The 19,131-nt window shown below is 44.7% G+C and overlaps 1 protein-coding gene across 2 annotated transcripts in view; it reads left to right on the top strand.

Moving 5' to 3' along the window:
* Window positions 1–16,563: 16,563 nt before the first annotated feature.
* CFHR5 (complement factor H related 5) overlaps window positions 16,564–19,131 on the top strand; it is a 30,854-nt gene continuing 28,286 nt past the window's right edge. The window contains exon 1 of one of the 2 annotated variants that reach the window (XM_055319316.1): window positions 16,564–16,746. In XM_055319316.1, the coding sequence (XP_055175291.1) occupies window positions 16,689–16,746 (58 nt within the window). In that variant the 5' untranslated portion in view covers window positions 16,564–16,688. The remainder of the gene's footprint in view (window positions 16,747–19,131) is intronic. The other variant, XM_055319315.1, reaches the window with a different exon arrangement.

A 19,131-nucleotide genomic window follows, 5' to 3' on the forward strand; every position in this document is an offset into this window, starting at 1 on the left:
AACATTGGTCAGTGCTTTGGGATATATGATACTCATGTCAAACTTGAAATACAGGTTGATTCATTATGCTAAATTTATAATTGACCAAAATCTGGTTAAGCACGTTTTCAGATTGAGAAATTTTAAACTTAATATAGTATTTACTTTTATAATATCCTACTGAAATTATAAATAGCCTTTGAACGGACAAAATTGACAGCTGTTTTTAATTTGGTGCTACAGTGGCCACAATAATTTTTTTCACAATAATTATTTTAATACTGTTTTCCCATATTGTAGACACTTAATAGGGCTTTCCAAATGGTTTTATATGATAAAACATTTTGAACGCAGCTGTGAAAGACAGGAGGAAAATAGCAAATATGCCACACTAGCTAACTCTATAAAAATTACTCAAGAGGTGGTTTAGGGGTAAAATAGATTATATACTAACTTCTGAGGATACTTGGAGGCCTACTGAGGACTTAGTCTGGAGAAAACTTAAAATTAAGGAAATCCTAGATGTTGGCTTGATCAAATCAAATTGTTATATCTTGTATTAAAATAACAACTAAGGAAGGGAGGCACCTGGCTGGCTCAGTCAGTAGAGCATGAGGCTCTTGATCTTGGGGTTGTGGGTCTAAGCCTCACACTGATTGTAGAGATTACTTAAAAAAGTAAAATCTTAAAAAAAAAAGAGAGAGAGTAATTCAGGGTTAGAGGAAGATGGCAGCAGAATGGGAAGACCTAGGTTTGCCTTGTCTCATAAATACAATGAGAAAGCTATCAAATCATCCCAAACGCCCCAGAAATCAACCAGAAGCCTAGCAGAATAAACTCCACAACTAAAGGTAAAGAAGAAACCATACCAAAGAAGGTAGGACATGTGGAGACACACTTTGAGAGAGACCACCATCTTGGCTGCTGCCATGGGGAGGGAGCTGGTTCCAGAGAAGGCCGAGAGATACTGTAGCACACAGGGGACCCCATACAGGAAGACAAATTCCCATAGCAATTGACTTGGAAAGGAAGAGGGGTTGAATTTCATGAGTTCTTGCAACCATCAGGGATTACAGCCTGGAATTTTAAAGGTCAGCAGGCTTGGCTTGGGGGGAGCCCAGATGGCATTGGGGATGCCCTTGGGGAGAAGGCAGGGTGAACAGCCCACCAACATACAATGTAGAAACTGTGGTATAAAGAGTGCCTGGTGCACTCAGTGAGGAGGTTATTTGCTCAGAGTGCATCATAGAGAGGCAGCATTCATGGAGGAACAGGAACAAAGGACCTGGCAGGCCCTATTTCCCTCCCTCCTGCCCCTCACATCAGCACAGGGCCACATGTGGGAACCACTCCAGCACCAACACTCACTACCTAGCTTATACCAAGCACCATTCCCCTTGCTCTGGTGGAATCACCCTTTCTAGTCATGCTTGCCTCAGTCCCAGTCTGTGAGCCACTTCCTCCAGGGGATTGGCCTAACCTCCTGCCAACACTGCATCTCTCAACCAAGGAGTTTTGCAAGGCCTCAGTTCTGGTGGCAGCAGTGACAGGTCTCGTTTTACAAGCAGACCAGAGTACAATTAGTTAAAACTTGTCACATTCAGAGCAGGGACAAAACGTGGCCCACAATAGGCAAAGAGAGCCTCTGAAGATGACTGGTCTGAAGGATAGTGTCCAAGACACAACAGCAGAGTGCATACATCATACATTGCAGACATTCCCTGAGGTGTCAGGCCCTGGGAAACAGGGGACACTACACTGCAGGGCACTATAGGACCTCTTCTTCATAAGGCCGTTACACTGAAGAACTAGACACATAGCTGCTTTTCCTAACACACTGAAACAGAGACTTGACACAGAGGAATTTGCCTTAAATGAAAGAACAGAATGAGGCCATGATCAGAGATTTAAGTGAAACATATTAGTAACATGCCTGATAGAGAATTGAATGATTATAAAGATACTGGACTTGAGAGAAAGGTGAAAGACATCAGTGAGTGGCTAGAGTGGCAATACTTCTATCAGACAAAATAGATTTTAAAACAAAGACTGTAACAAGCCAGTGAAGGACACTACATAATCATAAATAGGACAATTCAACAAGAAGACATAACTGTGAATATTTCTGTACCCAACATAGTAGCATCCAAATACATAAAATAGTTAATAACAAACATAAAGGAGCTGATCAATAGTAACAAAATAATAGTAGGGGACTTGAACACCCCACTTATGTCAAAGGACAGATCATCCACTCAGTAAACAATGGCTTTGAATACCACACTGGACCAGATGGATTTAGCAGATATATTTAAAGCATTCCTTCCTACAACAGTAGATTGCACAGTCTTTTCAGGTGCGCACGAAACAGTCTCCAAAACACACCATATATTAACAAGTTTCAACAAATTCAAAAAGGTCAAAGTCATATCATGCATCTTTTCTGGCCAACATTATAAAAGTAGAAATCAACCACAAGAAAAAAATCTGGAAAGGCCACTAATACCTGGGGGTTAATTAATCTGCTACTAAACAATGAATGGGTCAACCATGAAATCAAAGAAGAAATTCAAAAATACATGGAAACATGATAATGAAAACACAATGTTTTAAAACCTTTCCGTCTGAAGAGACAAGTTTATAGCAATACAGGCATGCCTTAAGAAACGGGAAATATCTCAAACAACCTAACCTTGTACCTAAAGGAGCTAGAAAAAGAACAACAAAAAAACTCTAAAACTGGCAGGCAAATAATAATGATTAGAGTAGAAATACATGATATAAATACTAAAAAAACCAGAACAGATAAATGAAACTAGGAGCTGGTTCTTTGAAAATATAGAATTCATAAACCTCTAGCCAGACAGAGAGAGAGGGAGGGAGAGAGAGAGAGAAAGAACTCAAAATTACAAATGAAAGAGGAGAAATAACAACCAATATCATAGAAATACAAACACTTCTAAGAGAATATTATGAAAAACTATATGCCAACAAATTGGGCAACCTAGAAGAAATGGATAACTTCTGAGAAACATACAGTTTACCAAAACTGAACCAGGGAGAAATAGGAATTTGAATAGATTAGTTACCAGCAAGGATATTAAATCAATAATCAAAAAATTCCCAACAAAATAAAGTCCAGGACCACATGGTTTCACAGATGAATTCTACCAAAAATTTAAAGAGTCAATACCTATTATTCTCAAACTATTCCAAAAAATAGAAGAGGAAGGATAGCTTCCAAATTCATTCTATGAGGTTATTGTTACCCTGACACCAAAACCAGATTAAGACATTACAAAAAAAGAAAACTATAGGCCACTTGACGGGATGAGCACTGGGTGTTATTCTGTATGTTGGTAAATTGAACACCAATAAAAATTAATTTATTAAAAAAAGAAAACGATAGGCCAATATCTCTGACAAACATAGATGCAAAAATTCTCAACAAATACTAATAAAGAAAACTAACAATACATTAAAAAAATCATTCACCTTGATCAGGTGGGATTTATTCTGAGGACGCAAAGGTGGTTCAATATTTGCAAGTCAGTCAACATGATACATTACATCAATAAGAGGAAGGATAAAAACCATATAATCATTTCGATAGATGCAGAAAAAGCATTTGACAAAATACAACACCCGTTCATGATAAAAGCCCCCAACAAAGTAGGTTTAGAGAGAACATAACTCAACATAATAAAGGTCATCTATGAAAACCCCACAGTGAACATCATACTCAATGGGGAAAAATTAAGAGCTTTTCCCCTAAGGTCAGGAGCAAGACAGAGATGTCCGTTCTCACTACTTTTATTCAACATAGTACTGGAGTCCTAGCGACAGGACTTGACAACAAAAAGAAATAAAATGCATGTAAATTTGTAAGGAAGAAGTAAAACTTCCACTTTTTGCAGACAACATGGTACTATATATTGAAAACCCAAAAGACCCCACCAAAAAAACTACTAGAACAATAAGTGCATTCCATAAAGTTGCACGATGCAAAATCAAAATGCAGAAATATTTTGTATTTCCATATACTAATAATGAAGCAGAGAAGAAATTAAGAAAAAAAATCCCATTTACAATTGCACCAAAAATAATAAGATACCTAGGAATAAAGCTTAACCAAAAAGGTAAAAGACCTATACTTGGAACTATAAAACATTGATGAAAAATTGAAAATGACTCAAAGAAATGGAAAAACATCCCACACTCATGGATTGAAAAGATATGGTTAAAATGTCTGTACTGCCCAAAGCAATAATGCAAACCCTATCAAAATACCAATAGCATTTTTCACAGAACTAGAACAAACAATCTTAAAATGTGTATGGAACCATAAAAAACCTCAAATAGCCAAAGCAATCTTGAAAAGAAAAGCATAGCTGGAGGGATCCCTGGGTGGCGCAACGGTTTAGCGCCTTCCTTTGGCCCAGGGTGCGATCCTGGAGACCTAGGATCGAATCCCACGTCGGGCTCCCGGTGCATGGAGCCTGCTTCTCCCTCTGCCTGTGTCTCTACCTCTCTCTCTCTCTCTGTGTGTGACTATCAAAAATAAATTAAAAAATTAAAAAAAGAAAAAGCATAGCTGGAGGTATCATAATTCTAGACTTCAGGTTATATTACAAAGCTGTAATAATCAAAACAGTATAGTACTGGCACAAAAATAGACACATAGTACTTGTCCCTTAAGTAATTTTAAAGAGGCTGTGCTAGAGTTTGACCACAAGAGCCCTTTTAGCTATTTATATTTTTAAAAGCCCTCTTTCCTTTTTTAAAAAAAACTAAGTGTCAGATGATTGTGGGTAGTGTTTACATTTCAAAGACATAATATTTGTAACTTTAAGAGACAGAGGAAGAATTTTTTTTTTCTAAAAGTTTTGGGGGTAATTGTTATTTACCTTTTTAAAGTTTTAGACAATTTTATTTCAATATCCCGATCTTTTGTACTATCTACAAACATTTTAAAAGGAAAAAGAATGTGGTTTGGCAATTGGCAAAAATGGGTGGGCTTTGACTCGCTTGTAGAGTTGAATTGCCAGTTTTATAGGGATTTTCAAAACAAACACAGTTATTTTCAATTCCCCCCAAACTGGATTACAGCCTGAATATTAGGGGACTGACTCACCAATTTAATTAAACTTGCTTCTATCAGAGAATTGTTTAACTAAAATGGAAATCAAAAATAAAATAATAAAATAAAATAAAATAAAATGGAAAAAAAAAAGATTTATGCCCTTGTAAAGTTATAAATAATTTTTTAAGAAGTCTTGTTTCTAAATATACAATTCAACTTCCGGCTTCTACTAGTTCCTGAGCATTGGCCTTCTGCTGATCATTCATAGAAGGATCTCGGAGAACTTTTGGTCACAGGTTTTCTCTGTGAGGGGGGTGTTATGAACAGCCACTAATCTTTCTAATTCCACTCAAAATTTGGTATCATGTCCTGAAAGTAGAGATAAAAGGACTTTATTACTGAAAAAATATGCTTCTGTTCAGAGGATATAAGTTTCTTTGTGGTAAAGGGCCTAGGATTATACCTGCAAAGGGCATTGTATAAGGATGCCTAAAGCTGGTAAAACCTGATTATAAAACCCTATAAAGTAGGAGTAAAGTGAGCCTTACTGATAGTTTTGAGAGCTTGTGTTAAATTCATTTCCTGGCTCTCAGCATTTATATGAATAAATTGCATACTCTGAATCAACGTATTAGGCCAGAGTGCTTTCTGTAAACCATGTAGGGAAAAGGAAGTTAAGGGGAATTTAGATGGATGTGGCCATTAATTTTTGTCTTAAGTCTACTCTCTGTTCTTTCATCTTTTCAAAGAGAGTGGCCAAGGCTAGCTATTATACTAATAAGACAATAGACAACTTCCTACAAACAATTTTTTTTTCTTTTAAATATAGCCAACTTAAAGTTTCCATTATCTGGCCACTGATGATTAGAATCTTCTTAATCTTAACAATGACTCACACCAATAAGCCTCTTTATAGAAAAACTGGGGCAACTTCACTACTATACACTAATAATGCAGCAGAAGGAAGATAAATTAAGAAAAAAAATCCTATCTATGTATCTACATCTACACAATGGATTATTATTCAGCCATAAAAAGGAAGAAATCTTGCTATTTGCAACAACAATGATGGATGTGGAGAGTACAATGCTAAGTAAAACACGTCAGAGACAGACCAATACCATATGATTTCATTAATATGTGGAATTTAAGAAACAAAACAAATGAACAGAGGAAAACAAAAGAGACAACCCCCAAATCAGACCCTTTACCATAGAGAACAGATGGTTACTAGAGGGGAGGCGGGTTGGGGGATGGGTGAAATGGGTGAAAGGGATTAAGAGTAAACTTAACCTTGATGGGGCCTGAGTAATACATGGAACTGTCGAATCACTATATGTACACCTGCAACTAATGTAACATTGCATGTTAACTACTCTGGAATTAAAATTTTAATTTTTAAAAAGACTGGGTTTTTTTCAACATTCCTTCAGCTATTTGGGGTCTTTTCTTGTTTGATACAAATCTTAGGATTATTTGTTCCAACTCTGTGAAAAGTGTCCCACGTATTTTGGTAGGGATTGCACTGACTGTGTAGATGGCTCTAGGTAGCATAGACATTTTAACAATATTTATTCTTCTAGTCCATGAGCCTGGAATGAGTTTCTATCATTTTTTTTTGTCTTCCTCAATTTCTTTCGTAAGTGCTCTGTACATTTAGAGTCCAGATCTTTTACCTCTTTGGTTAGGTTTATTCTTAAGTATCTTTTGGGTTTTGGTGCAGTTGTAAGTGGGATCAATTCCTTAATTTCTCTTTCTTCAGTCATTGTTAGTGTATAGAAATGCAACTGGTTTCTGTGTGTCGATTTTATATCCTGCCGCATTGCTGAATTGCTGTAGGAGTTCTAGCAATTTTGGGGTGGAGTCTTTTGGGTTTTCCACATACAGTATCATGTCATCTGCAAAGAGTGAAAGTTTGACCTCTTTGCCGATTTGAATGACTTTTCTTTCTTTTTGTTGCCTGACTGCTGAGGCTAGGACTTCTAGTACCTCAAGAAGTTAAAAATAGAGCTACCCTACTACCCAGCAATTGCTCTACTGGGTATTTATTCCAATAATACAGATGTAGCCTAATGCCAGGACACCTGCACCCCAATGTCCACAGGTGCAATGTCCACAATAGCCAAATTGTGGAAGGAGCCAAGACATCCTTCTGCAGATGAATGGATGGAGAAGATGTGGTCTATATATACAATGGAATATTACTCAGCCGTCAGAAAGGATGAATTACCCGCTATTTCCTTCAATGTGGATGGACCTGGAGGGTATCATGCTAAGTGAAATAAGTCAATCAGAGAAAGACAGTAATCATATGGCTTCACTCATATGTGCAATAAAAGAAATACTGAAAGGGACCAGAAGAGAAGGAGGGGAAACTGCGTGGGGAAAATCAGAGAGGAAGACAAACCATGAGAGACTCTTGACTCTAGAAAACAAACAGGGTTGCTGATCCCAAAGTGGGTGGGAGAACGGGGTAACTGGTGATGGGCATTAAGGAGGGCATGGGATGTGATGAGCACTGGGGGTTATATGCGACCGATGAATTATTGAAAACTACGTCTGAAACTAATGATGTACTGTATGTTGGCAAGTTGAATTTTAAAAAAAAAGGCTGGGGGCCATGCTCCAGGTTTAGACCATGGACCCAAGCAGCATCCTTGGAGAGGGCATAGATAACATAGCCCCCATGATCCAAAAGTTGACTCCCAAATAGAGTCTAAAAAAGCAAAGATCTTCACTTCACAGGCAGTGAAGCCAAAACATTGAATTAAAGATGCTTGAATGTTCTCCCCTGAGGAAACTCCCCTGAGTAACCTGGTTGATTTATGAGCTTATTTTGCAGAAGTTGACGGATCCCCAGCAAGACGAGCTGAGACTGGAGCAAACCAGGAAGAGTTCTTGTTGTTGCACAGAAAGGACCAAGAGTGGGTGAAAATAACCTCTGTGAGGACACACACCTCAGATCCCCTCCATCATCATGCTTTCCCTGCTGTTTAATGAACATGTATCCCATGAAAAGACAGGATTCCTGAATTCCTATATTCAAAAAGGAGAACTCCTCCCTTTCTCCCCTATCTCCAATCATCATATCCCATTTAACCTACACACCTGTGGCATCCTGAGCCTCTGTCCTTAAATACACCCAACTGCAACTCCGTGTGGATGCAGATCTGAGAAATTTTCTCCCATCTCCTTGCTTAGTGCCCTGCAATAAAACCCTTTTTCTCCACCATAAAACCAGCATCAGTGTTTGGCGCACTGTAGATTGAGCCATGGGCCCTTGTCCAATAACAGAAAGGATGGTGTAGTGAAGACAGGGTCTCTGGTTTCCCATGAAAATGTAAGGTGTCTCCAGTCTCTGGCCCCCTAAACTATTTCACCAGGCAGCTACTACTGGAAAGGAACTTTTCCAGGACTAAGAAGCAACAAAGTTTAAGATGACAAAGGTCCCTTTGGGCTGCAACCTCTGTGACAAATTCTCCTGGCATCCTGGATGGAGAATGCTGCTTACAACCTTAGGTTTCAGAACCTCAGTCTACTCAACTGACCACCAAGGTATACCCAAGTAAGGGCACCCTCTGAATGGTAGAGACCAACAGAATAGTCTTGCTGGTCACAAAGTCAAGCTCTTAGGACACAGAACAAGATGAAAGGAAAAGCTTCATCTGGTTTTTAAAAAGGGAACCCTTTCACTATTTTTTTAAGGGAGACAGAACACGAGAGACTCCTAACTCTGGGAAACAAACTAGGGGTGGTAGAAAGGGAGGTTGGGGGGCGGGGTGACTGGGTGACGGGCACTGAGGGGGGCACTTGATGGGATGAGCACTGGGTGTTATACTATATGTTGGCAAATTGAACACCAGTAAAAAATACATTTATAAAAAAATAAAAAATAAAATAAAATAAATTTAAAAAATTAATTAAAAGTAAAAAGGGAACCCACAGCAAAGTTTGTCCAAACAGACCAGTCTGAGGAGAACTGTGAACTCACCCCAGACGGTGAGCCCACCTTGAACAGCAGGCTGACAGGGCCCATGCCTGCATCCTTCCCCGTAGCCCTTCCCACTTATTACAAATGCTACAAAGAGAAAAGAAAACAGTGACCACCTCAGGGAGAAAATGGTCAAACCAAGACTATTTTACCAATTTTACTAGAGTTGCCAAGTGCAAGCAACTGATTCCACAAATATTTAATCCAGCTGATCTAAATTTAGAAAGAGAAGCAGAGAGAAAGGACTCTCACGGCTTTAGGTACATTAGACCCCCCCCTCCGCTCCCCCCCCCCCCCCCCCCGCCAGGCAGGGAGCCAGGGGCTGATGTGGCTAAAATTCCCGTCTACCTGCAGCTTTTGTCAGGTGTCTCAGGACCTCTCAGCTGTGGTTGTTTTCAGCCAGGGATGTTATCCTGCCAGTTCCACCAAGTGTTGTGGAGGCAAAATATTTCTGTACTCTTCAACATTCTTCTAGTTGGCCTGAGAATTAAATTGACAGAAGATAGATTAACAGGAGAGAAAAAAACACAAAATTTGATTTTGTGTGCACAGAGGCCAAATATTAAAATTGAGAAGCAAACAGATGACCAAGGAAGGCAGCTGCTATATTTTTTTAGACAAAGAGGCAATAAATCTGTGAGGAATTGACAGGACAAAAAAAAAAAAAAACCACATTTGGGAACTTCAATTAGTAAGGGATTCTAAATGGAAATTTGGACAGGGGCCGTAAATTGCTAAAAGTAAAATGTTTATTTACATCCTTCTTGGCTCTGATCCCTCTCTCTGGAGATAGGATGTCTCTTTACCTTCTGGTACAAGATGTCTCCTCTTTTGATGGGAGATTTATTTCCTGCTTTCTGGAGACAAATGGGGGCAGAGTGGGTGTCTTTCTTGCACTGTTCCTTATGTAACTTTAATTCAAAATTGTTAATATGCCAAAGTGGCACATTGTGGGTGACCCTCCTTAGGCCTTCTGTGTGCTTTTGGATTGGTTAGGGCTTGGAATAAAGAGGCTGCCGTGCAACCCCAAGAGACTGTTCTTGAGACCTGGATTCTCCATACATTGCAGGTTCTAGGTCTCTGGCTTTCCAGATCTACACGGCCAACAAATGTGCGGTATGCACGCCCTAGCTGAACTTGGCAGCCAAGCACCCTCAGGCATGGGGAGCTGGGCTGGTCGACAACTACTGGCCGAGCCTCCAGGATGAAGGGAGCTCACCCCTGAAATCCTTCTGCAGTGTCACCTTTAAACTTGAAACCGTCCCCATTTGTTCCGCTGATGGGGTCCTGGACTCCTCTGGCGATCAAGACTCCCAGGTCTGTCCTAAAGAATATTCCTGTCAGACTGCCCAGTCTCACCCTGGCAAAGTATCCAGTTTCCTCCAGTCGTACTTTTGGAGGGAAGATGTGCAATTATGAGGTCGGGGCTTGGAATCGGGGAGCTGTCTCTGACCTACAAGAGGTCACACCAGGGACTGCGCATCTCCCAACGCTTGCCCCATTCCGGGTTCCTGTCTGCCCTGACCTTCACAGCCAACATATGCTGTACGCACACATCGTGTGGCCGTGGGCCCTCCAGCTCAGGACGGTCCCCAGCCACCTACATAGCCTCCTGGGTAGAGGGATCCCTTCCCTCAAAATCTTTCTGCTGTGGCAGCTGTAACTGGGAGAGAGGCAGTCCTTGCTCGGACCGGCTGCTCGATGAGGTCTCAGTCTTTTCCAGAAATCAGGGTTCTGAGGGGTCTCTTATTGGAGGATTCCCTGGCCGCTCTGGCCAGCAACAGCCTGCCAAGGTGGTCCAGCTTTTCCCTCATCTGTCCTTAGGGGAAGCAGCTACATTTGTTTAGGTTTGGTCTTGAAAGGAGGCAGATGACTTGTAACACCAAGAGCCTGATCTCGTAAGAGACCTCGGGCTACCCTGGCCAGGGCGTACTGCACGTGCACGGAACATACCTGTAAGCTGGCCTCGGGCAGGCCTGGCTCTCCAAGCCTAGGGAACGTCAGTCAGGCCACCAACCACCTCCGGCCTCTGGCCCAGAGGGGAGCCCCCCTCCTGAGAGCTGCTCTGATGTAGCAGCTGCAAATGGGCCACAGTCAGGCCCCAAGTGGGCTTGTTGCCCGGTGGGGTCCGGGGCTGCTTTAGGAATCAAGACTCCCCAGTGTCAGGGCACCTGGCTGGCTCAGCGGTTGAGCATCTGCCTTTGGCTCAGGTCATGATCCCGGGGTCCTGGGGTCGAGTTCTGCATCGGGTTCCCCGCATGGAGCCTGCTTCTCCCCCTGCCTGTGTCTCCGCCTGTCTCTCCATGTCTCTCATGAATGAATAAATAAAATCCTAAAAAAAAAAAAAAGACTCCCCAGTGTCTCCTAATGGAAGATACCTTGCCCTGCATACCCTGCCCCTTCCTGGCAAAGCAGTTGAAAAACCTCCAGTTTTGTCTTCAGGGGGAGTGTCATATAAGGGATGGGTCGGCCTTGCAATTAAGCTGATACCTTGTACCACCAACAGTCCACACCTGTGACACGGCCTCTCCTGACACCTGCCCTGTTCCAGGTTCCTGGCCAAGCCGACCCCTCATCTCGGCCCGTGCATATGCAGTAAGCACCGCTTCAGCCACTTGGGGTTGCCGGGGCCCTGCAGCCCTGTACAGCTGGGTCCCAATCCCAAACACCTGTTTGGGTTTAGTGTGGATGGGACCAGCCCCAACCATCACTCTGATGTAGCAGCTACAACCTGGGGGCAGTCTGTCCACATTTGAACGTGCTGCCTGAGTGGGTCCAGGGCTTTTCCTTCCAACAAGGCTCTCAAGGGTCTCTTATTAGATGATACCTGGAAAGCACTCCTGGCCTTGTCTGACCACAACAGTCCAATAAGTTCGAGCTCTGACTCGGAGGGGATATTGCCTGACGGGACGGATGGTATTGCAAGTACCCAGACATCTGGTCCCTAAGAGTCACTTCTCTAATCCAGTCTTCCAAGACCAGGGCTCTCTTCTGGGTCCCCAGCTACCTGGCATGGTGCTACATGTACAGCTCATCCCCCTAAGACAGTTGGGAGCCTCCAGGGAGTGGAAGTGGTACCAGACACCAATGCCTGCGTAGGCTACAGTGTGGAGTGTGCCCACCACCAAATATCACCCTGGGGCTGCAGCTGCAGTCTCCATTTGGACTTCCTGCCTGAAGAGGTTCTGGGCTTCCTCAGCAACCAGGGCTCCCGGTGCCTCTTATTAGATAATGCCCCACTGAGAAAGCCCCACCCCGCCCAGGCAAGGTTGACCAATATCCTCCAGCTCTGTCCTCAAAGGAAACATGCCTTTTGTCCACACCATCCAATTCCTTGACATGGCCCACTGGATCCGCACCCTCTTCCAGGGTCCCGGCTGCCTGGAACTGCTTTGACCATGCATGGCCAGTTCAGGCCCCTGTGGGTGGCTGGAGGCTGCTGGGACCCTCCCGGCTCCTGGGGCAGGGCCAGCTCTAAAATCGTGTGGAGGCAGAGCCGCAACTTGGCCCCACTGTTGTCTGGATTTGGACTTGCTGCCTGAGGGGTCCCAGGTCTCACCAGCAACTGTTGCTCCGTGTCTTTTATTGGAGGGTACCCTGGCCTGGCTGCTGGGGCCCACCCTGACAAGGGAGTCCCGATTTCTCCAGCTCTGCCTTCAGGGTAAGGACGCGCATCGGTGCGGGTTAGAGCATGGGAAGAGCAGATGCCAGATACTTCCAGCAGCCTGCCCTTACCACCCAGCCTCACGGGGCACTTGCGCTTTCCCAGATCCCTCCAGCCCGATCTGTGCAGCCGCTGCGAGCGCCGCACCTGCTCCATCAGCTGCCCTGGGGCAGCAGAGCCCTGGGGGCCCGTGGAGCTTCGAGAGCGCAGGGAGCCAACTAAAGAAAACAGGAAAACACTCCGAGCTGCTGACATGAGCCACGGCCAACCCCTACGCAGGTTCCCCGTCTCCTGAGGTCTGGGCTCCTGCCTCAGTCACCGTTCCCAGGTTCTCCCGGTGGGGGATACTCCAGACTCCTCAAGGACTGCCTCCAAGGAGAACGTGCCCGATTCTGTAGGTTAGGGCTTGGAATTGGGCAGAGCCTTTGGGACTTCGAGGGCCTGCTCCCCTGGCCCGGCATCTCCATGCTCATGCCCTGTTCCAGGTCCCTAACTCCCCGGGCCTGCACCACGCAGTAACATCCCCGTAAGCCCATCTGGGGTCGATGCAGCCCTCAGAGCCTGGGAAGCCCGCGCTAGGCCCCGACCACTTACACAGCATCCACGGACGACGGGGCCCACGCCACGCTTCTGGCTGATGGCTAGTGATGAGACACGGTCCCCATGGACCTGCTTCTGGATGGGGTCTTGAGCTTCTTTAGGAGCAGGCCCCCGTGGTGTCTCCTAATGGAAGAAATCCCATTCAGGGGGCTTCGTCCTTCCCTAGAAAGGCAGTTGAAAAACCTCCAGTTCTGCTCGATCCCGATCCCGGGCTAATTTAACCTGGGAGACCTGCGCCCGCACCGTCTGTACCCTGCCGGCTGAACTGGGGCTGCAGGGAGCACCCCAGGCCCGTGGGCCTCCCGCCGGGACCCAACCTCCTGAATGGCCCCGGGTGGAGGGAGCCCCACCTGCTGAAAATCCTTCGGAGGCAGCAGCTTACAGGTGAAGCCAGTCTGGCTCCATGTGCAGTGGCTTCCTGATGGTTGTCCGGGTTCTCAGCTATCGGAGGACACCCCAGCCATCCAGCCCCCTCTCCCTGGCAAGGCCCACCTTATTCCTGCAGCTCGGCCATCAGGGGGAATCTAGGCGTTTGTGGAGGTTCAGCCTTGGAATTAGGCAGATGCCAGGTACCCGGATAGCCACCTCCGTGACCCTCCTCACCTGACACGGCCCAGGCCAAGGTCCCTGACCACTCTGAGCTGCGTGGCCCACTTATGTGTGGTCCCTGACATGTCCCCTTGGCTTTCAGGGCCCTCAGATCCTGTGGAGCTCAAGCCAGTCCTCAAATCCCTGCTAGCTGCCAGGGTGAGGGAGAGCCTGAAATTCTTTCTGAGGCTTCGGCTTGAGCTGCTGACTGTCCCCAGCTGGAGTGGCTGCCCAGTGGCTTTTCCAGCAATCAAGGATCCCAGGTGTCTCCTATCGTGAGGCTTCTCAACCACCCCTTCTTGCTCCACTGAGACAAGGCAGTGCGGATTCTTTGAGCCTTGCCCTCCAGGAGAATATGAGCCTTTTTGTATGTTAAACCTTGGTGTTAACGCCAGGTATCCCAAATGCCCCCTCCTGTGACCCGGCCTCAGCCAACATTGCCCACTTCGAGGTCCCTGGTCACCCTGGCTACTTCGACTTGCGTAGCCTATGCTTGAGGGGTTCGTAGCCTGTCATTTGGCTGCTGGCTATCAGGGCCCTCTCTGGCTGTGGAGGTCAGGCTGGTCTCCCAACACCTGCCGGCCTGCAGGGTGGAGAGAGCTCACCTCCACTAAAATCATTCTGAGGCTCCGGCTTAAACTGGAGACAGCAAGTCCCCATTTGGACTGGCTGCCTGATGGCTCCTCCAGCAACTGGGGTTCCCAAGGGCGTCTCTTATTGGAGGGAAGCATGGCCTCTATAGGGCCCGGGCAGGGCAAGGCCATCCAGGCTACTTTAGCTTTGCCTTCAGAAGGAATATTTACATTTGCATGGGTGGGGGCATAGATGTGGGCAGATTCCTTGCACCCTGCATGCTCCTGGTACCTGATATCTCTGGACATTTGCCCTCTCTTCCAGATCGTTGGCTGACCTTACCAGGGAGGCCTGCACATGGAGTGTATGTACCCCAAAGTCTGGCTTTGAAAGACCCTGCTCTCAGAGCCTGTGAAATTCAGGCCAGGCCTCCACCACCACCACATCCCCTCTGGTGTGGAGGGAGTCCACCTTTTGAAAGTCGCTCTGAGCCAATAGGTGCGAAAGGGCCACCACTTAGGCTTGCTGTCCGCTGGGCTCCAGGGCTTCCGTAGCAATCAGGACTCTCCTGTGTCTCCATATGGCGGATACCCTGTCCTGCTAGGCAGGCCACACTTCCCAGCAAGGCAGTTGAAAACCCTTCAGCTCTGCTTTTGGGGGGAATATTCCATAATTGATCATTAGGCTGATACCCTGTACACTGTTCAGCTCTCTCCTGTGATGCGCCTCACCCACCATTGCCCCATTGCAGGTCTCCTTCTAGCCTCAACACCTGCCAGGCCTGCTCATTGTACTCTGTGTCCTGTCCCCTGGCCCTGGGCTGCAAGGGCACTCTGGGCCTGGGGAGCTCTGGCCAACCCCGATTACCTGGATGTCCTCTGAGTAGAAGGAGCCACTCCTAGGAAGTCGTGCTGAGGCAAGAGCTTTAATCCGGCCACAGTGTCCCCTTTTGGCCTGGCTGTCTGCTGGGATCCTGATGTTCATTAGCAACCAGGGGGACCCCAGGTATCTGTGACTTGAGAGCGCCCTGGTCAGCACTTCTGGTCCCACTCTGCTCCTAATGGCAAGTGCATCTTTCCGTGGATTAAGCTTGGAATTAGGAGGAGGCTTTGTGCCCCCAACAGTCCCCCCACCCCCCACCCCCAGCAACCTGGCCCTCGCTGTCATTCCCCATCTCAGCACATGCAGTACACACTCTGATTTCTGTCCCTGGGCAGCTGAGGCTTTCCAGGCCTGTGGAGCTGGGGTTGATCCCCAGCAGCTTCACAGGAGGAAGTTTCTAACCCCATGATGTTTGCTCAGAGGCAGCCGCTCGTGTGGGTGACAGGCCCCATGTGGACTGGCTGCTGGATGGGGTCCCTGGCTTTTGCTGCTTCTCCGAGGCCCCAACCATCTGGTTTGCCTCTGGTGTGGAGAAACCTTTCCTCGGAAAGTTGCTTCAAGCAGGACAGCTACAAACGGGGCATGCAGAGTAACTGCTTGGTAATCCACTTTTCTTTAATAAACATTTCTCAACAGTATGCTCTTTGGCCAATTCACAGGAACTATAAATGGTTATTTTCTTTAAAAGTAATTTTGTCCAGTTTTATTTCTGCCTTTTGGAGAGGGAATCTATCAGACTCCTGTGCTTGCCATTCTTGCGGTCCCACACCTAAGGGGGTTTGAAATATACTTTGCTCAAAAAACTTCTGGAAGCATTACTGGGCAAAATTGTTCTTGACTACATCTTAAAAATATCTACAAACATGTAACAACTAGGGAAGAGGGAAGCTAATTCTTGGTGCCAGTTTGAAGAGGAATTTATAATAACTGAAGATGGATATGGTAGTAAAATGAGGCCTGAGGCCCTCCTGAAACAGCTGACCTCCTGGCTAGCAAGGAGAGGCGAGGGCTCCATTTCTGAATGCTTCAAACTCAGGAACGTTGCAACTGCAGCAAGGAGGTTGCACGGCTAATATCCCGCTCAAGTAAAATATCGAGTGTTGAATTTAGAGTCTTGATGTGAAAACACTAATAAGACATTATTTAGTTGTTTTCACACCACCCTCTGTGAACTTTGATATTTACCTGAAAGTATTTCACTACACAGCTTCCCAGCAGTGCACTGTACTTTCAAAACTCGTGCATATAACCCCACAGGAAAGCAGGATTTGGAGCAACACCACTGTTGTTGGACCATTTCTAAGTATATGTGTTCGGGATAATCCAGCATGATGCTTTTAATTAATGCCATTCTGATCTTATGGATTTCCACTGTTGGGGGGCAAGGTAAGTTGAAAACATGAAAACAGATGTGAATATTTAGTTCCTCTCTCATATATGTGTGTGTTGGGTGTGTGTGTGTGTGTGTGTGTGTGTGTGTGTATGTTTTAAAATGAATAAATAGGTAAGAACATTTCGGATAAAGGCTTGTAATTTAATCTATTTTATCAAAATGTTTTCATACATGAAATTAAGAGAAAATAGGATGAAACACGTCTTCTCTGTTCTCTAAGTTCCCACATACGAATAGCCACCAACTACAACATTTGGAGGGGAATAACAGGATGAAAAAGCTGCATATAATGAAATCGAAAGCACCAAGTACCAGTTGTAATTCTCCATAAACTCTACAATGCCACTGACCAGAAAAACCATCCCAAGAAAATCCGGACCCCTTCAAAATGTCTGCATTTTCATAGGTTTGTTAACTGAAGATTTAAATATCACTAAACCAGGAACTTCCTTTTTCAATCTAATTGTCATTCAACAAAGGGAAATCTCTATTAGTAAAAACAGTACTGTATATCCTAATTTTTGTGTGTGATGTGCCAGTGAAATGTCAATGAGTTATTTTCTTTCTGCTGTTGTTGCTATTTGCTTTTTCTGAGCTCTTCAGCAAATGTTGGAAGTGGAAGAGAATTGCACATCATTTCTTTTTTAAAACTATAAAAAAATAAAAATTAAAATTAAAAAAATAAAACTATAAGCGATGTCTTACAATATTTTAACAATGGTCTCATCTTATTTCATGTTAAAATTAAAAAATCATCATATCCAAATAATGGTAAGCAAGCCTCTAACAAGATCCAGGACAGCTGATTAGACCACGTGTGGAAGTAGAGTTTCAGTCCTGTGTTATATTGTTTGATTTACAGGAATTTATTTTGCTATTTTATTGCTTGCTAATTTTTGCCTGTAATGAACATTCTTTGGGGGGAACTTTCTCTTTAGCCCTAACATAAGAGACAAAATAGAAGCAATAAAAATGCTTTACTTTTAAGAGCCACCCTCATAAGAGTTCCAAAGCCTTATTTCTATGGACTTGAAACTCCTTTTGTTTGTTACTACTTTTAGCATTGAGAGACAATCACAGGAGAGCAGTTAGCTAATGGGGTTAAAAGTACAACAACAGGCATTGCTTAGTCTCAATTAAAAATACCAAATTCTCTGGTTACACAACAGCCTCACTGAAGAACTATATAGATGGGTGTATTTGATATATTTCTTTTAACCTGTGTGTCTGGTATACATTGTTTTAAACACCTGTTAGAGATGGCATTAAGAGAGGGTTTCTAAATGGGGAAGAGCAGAGGAAAATAAGTGTAAAATGTGAGAATAATATGTAGAATTTTTAACGACTCATAGCCCAGAAAAAGATATTCGAATTTCCAACTAGTCTTCTGGAGAACCTTCGGTGGAGCTCTGTGCAAAAGTTGTGTAGATGCTAAATGACCTGTAAGTCTGTGTTGCTCTTAGATGCCAGTTGAGAAACTGGCCCCAAAGCAAAAGCAGCTTATTAAAGTCAACCTCATATAAAAATTCCGCATGCTCTCCATAGTGAATATCCGCTGAGCAACGTATTACGCTGCAGCAAAGAAGCTCAAAAGTAAATGAGAACTCCGTGCCTCACTACAGCTTCGAGTGTCCTTGGAGGAAACCAAAACATGTCAATAGATGGCAAGACTATGTGTGTGCCTTTGTGTATATAGATGCAATGTGTGCACATATATATGTACACACATGTGATATACGTGCGTGTATCTAAGGGCGTGGATTTATTTCACAGGGAATGTGGTCATAAGCTTTAGCAGGATGTGGAGACAGCAGACATCATCTCCTACTGGATTTTGGAGGGGCTGACCGGCTAAGGGAGGCCTGCCAAGGGAAGTCAACTTTCGGAGCTAGCGGGCCTCCGTGTGCACAATAAATATTGCTAAATGTTGTTGCAGAATGAGCTTTCAAGGGTTGGTAGGAGAAGGGCAGAGAATGGAGGTGGTTATTCTGGGCAGCAAAGTGTATGTGGGTAGAAATGCTATCATTTGGGTGAGGCCAAAGCATACCTGGCAAAAGAATGAGGAGTGGTATGACTATCAACATTGTAGCTGAGGGGCTTTTCCTCTGAATCTTCTCCAGAACTACCACGTGTCAAGTTGTTACGGGGTGGGGGACTTCAGGTTTCACAGGTTAAACACCACCGGAGTCACTGGTGTGACATTCTGTGCCACCTGCTGGAAAGTCACCTCTAGACAGATGCAGGAGGGAATCTTCCGAGTTAACTGGTCTGTGAGCTGAATTTCTGGAAGTGGTTTTCTTTATTTACCTAAGGCTAAACCAAAATCGCTTCATCCTCATGGCACCGGGAGGAACCTGACAACACAGAGGCTGAATCAG

The sequence above is a fragment of the Nyctereutes procyonoides genome, unplaced genomic scaffold (assembly GCF_905146905.1).
Source record: "Nyctereutes procyonoides isolate TBG_1078 unplaced genomic scaffold, NYPRO_anot_genome, whole genome shotgun sequence".
In the NCBI taxonomy this organism is placed as follows: Eukaryota; Metazoa; Chordata; class Mammalia; order Carnivora; family Canidae; genus Nyctereutes; species Nyctereutes procyonoides.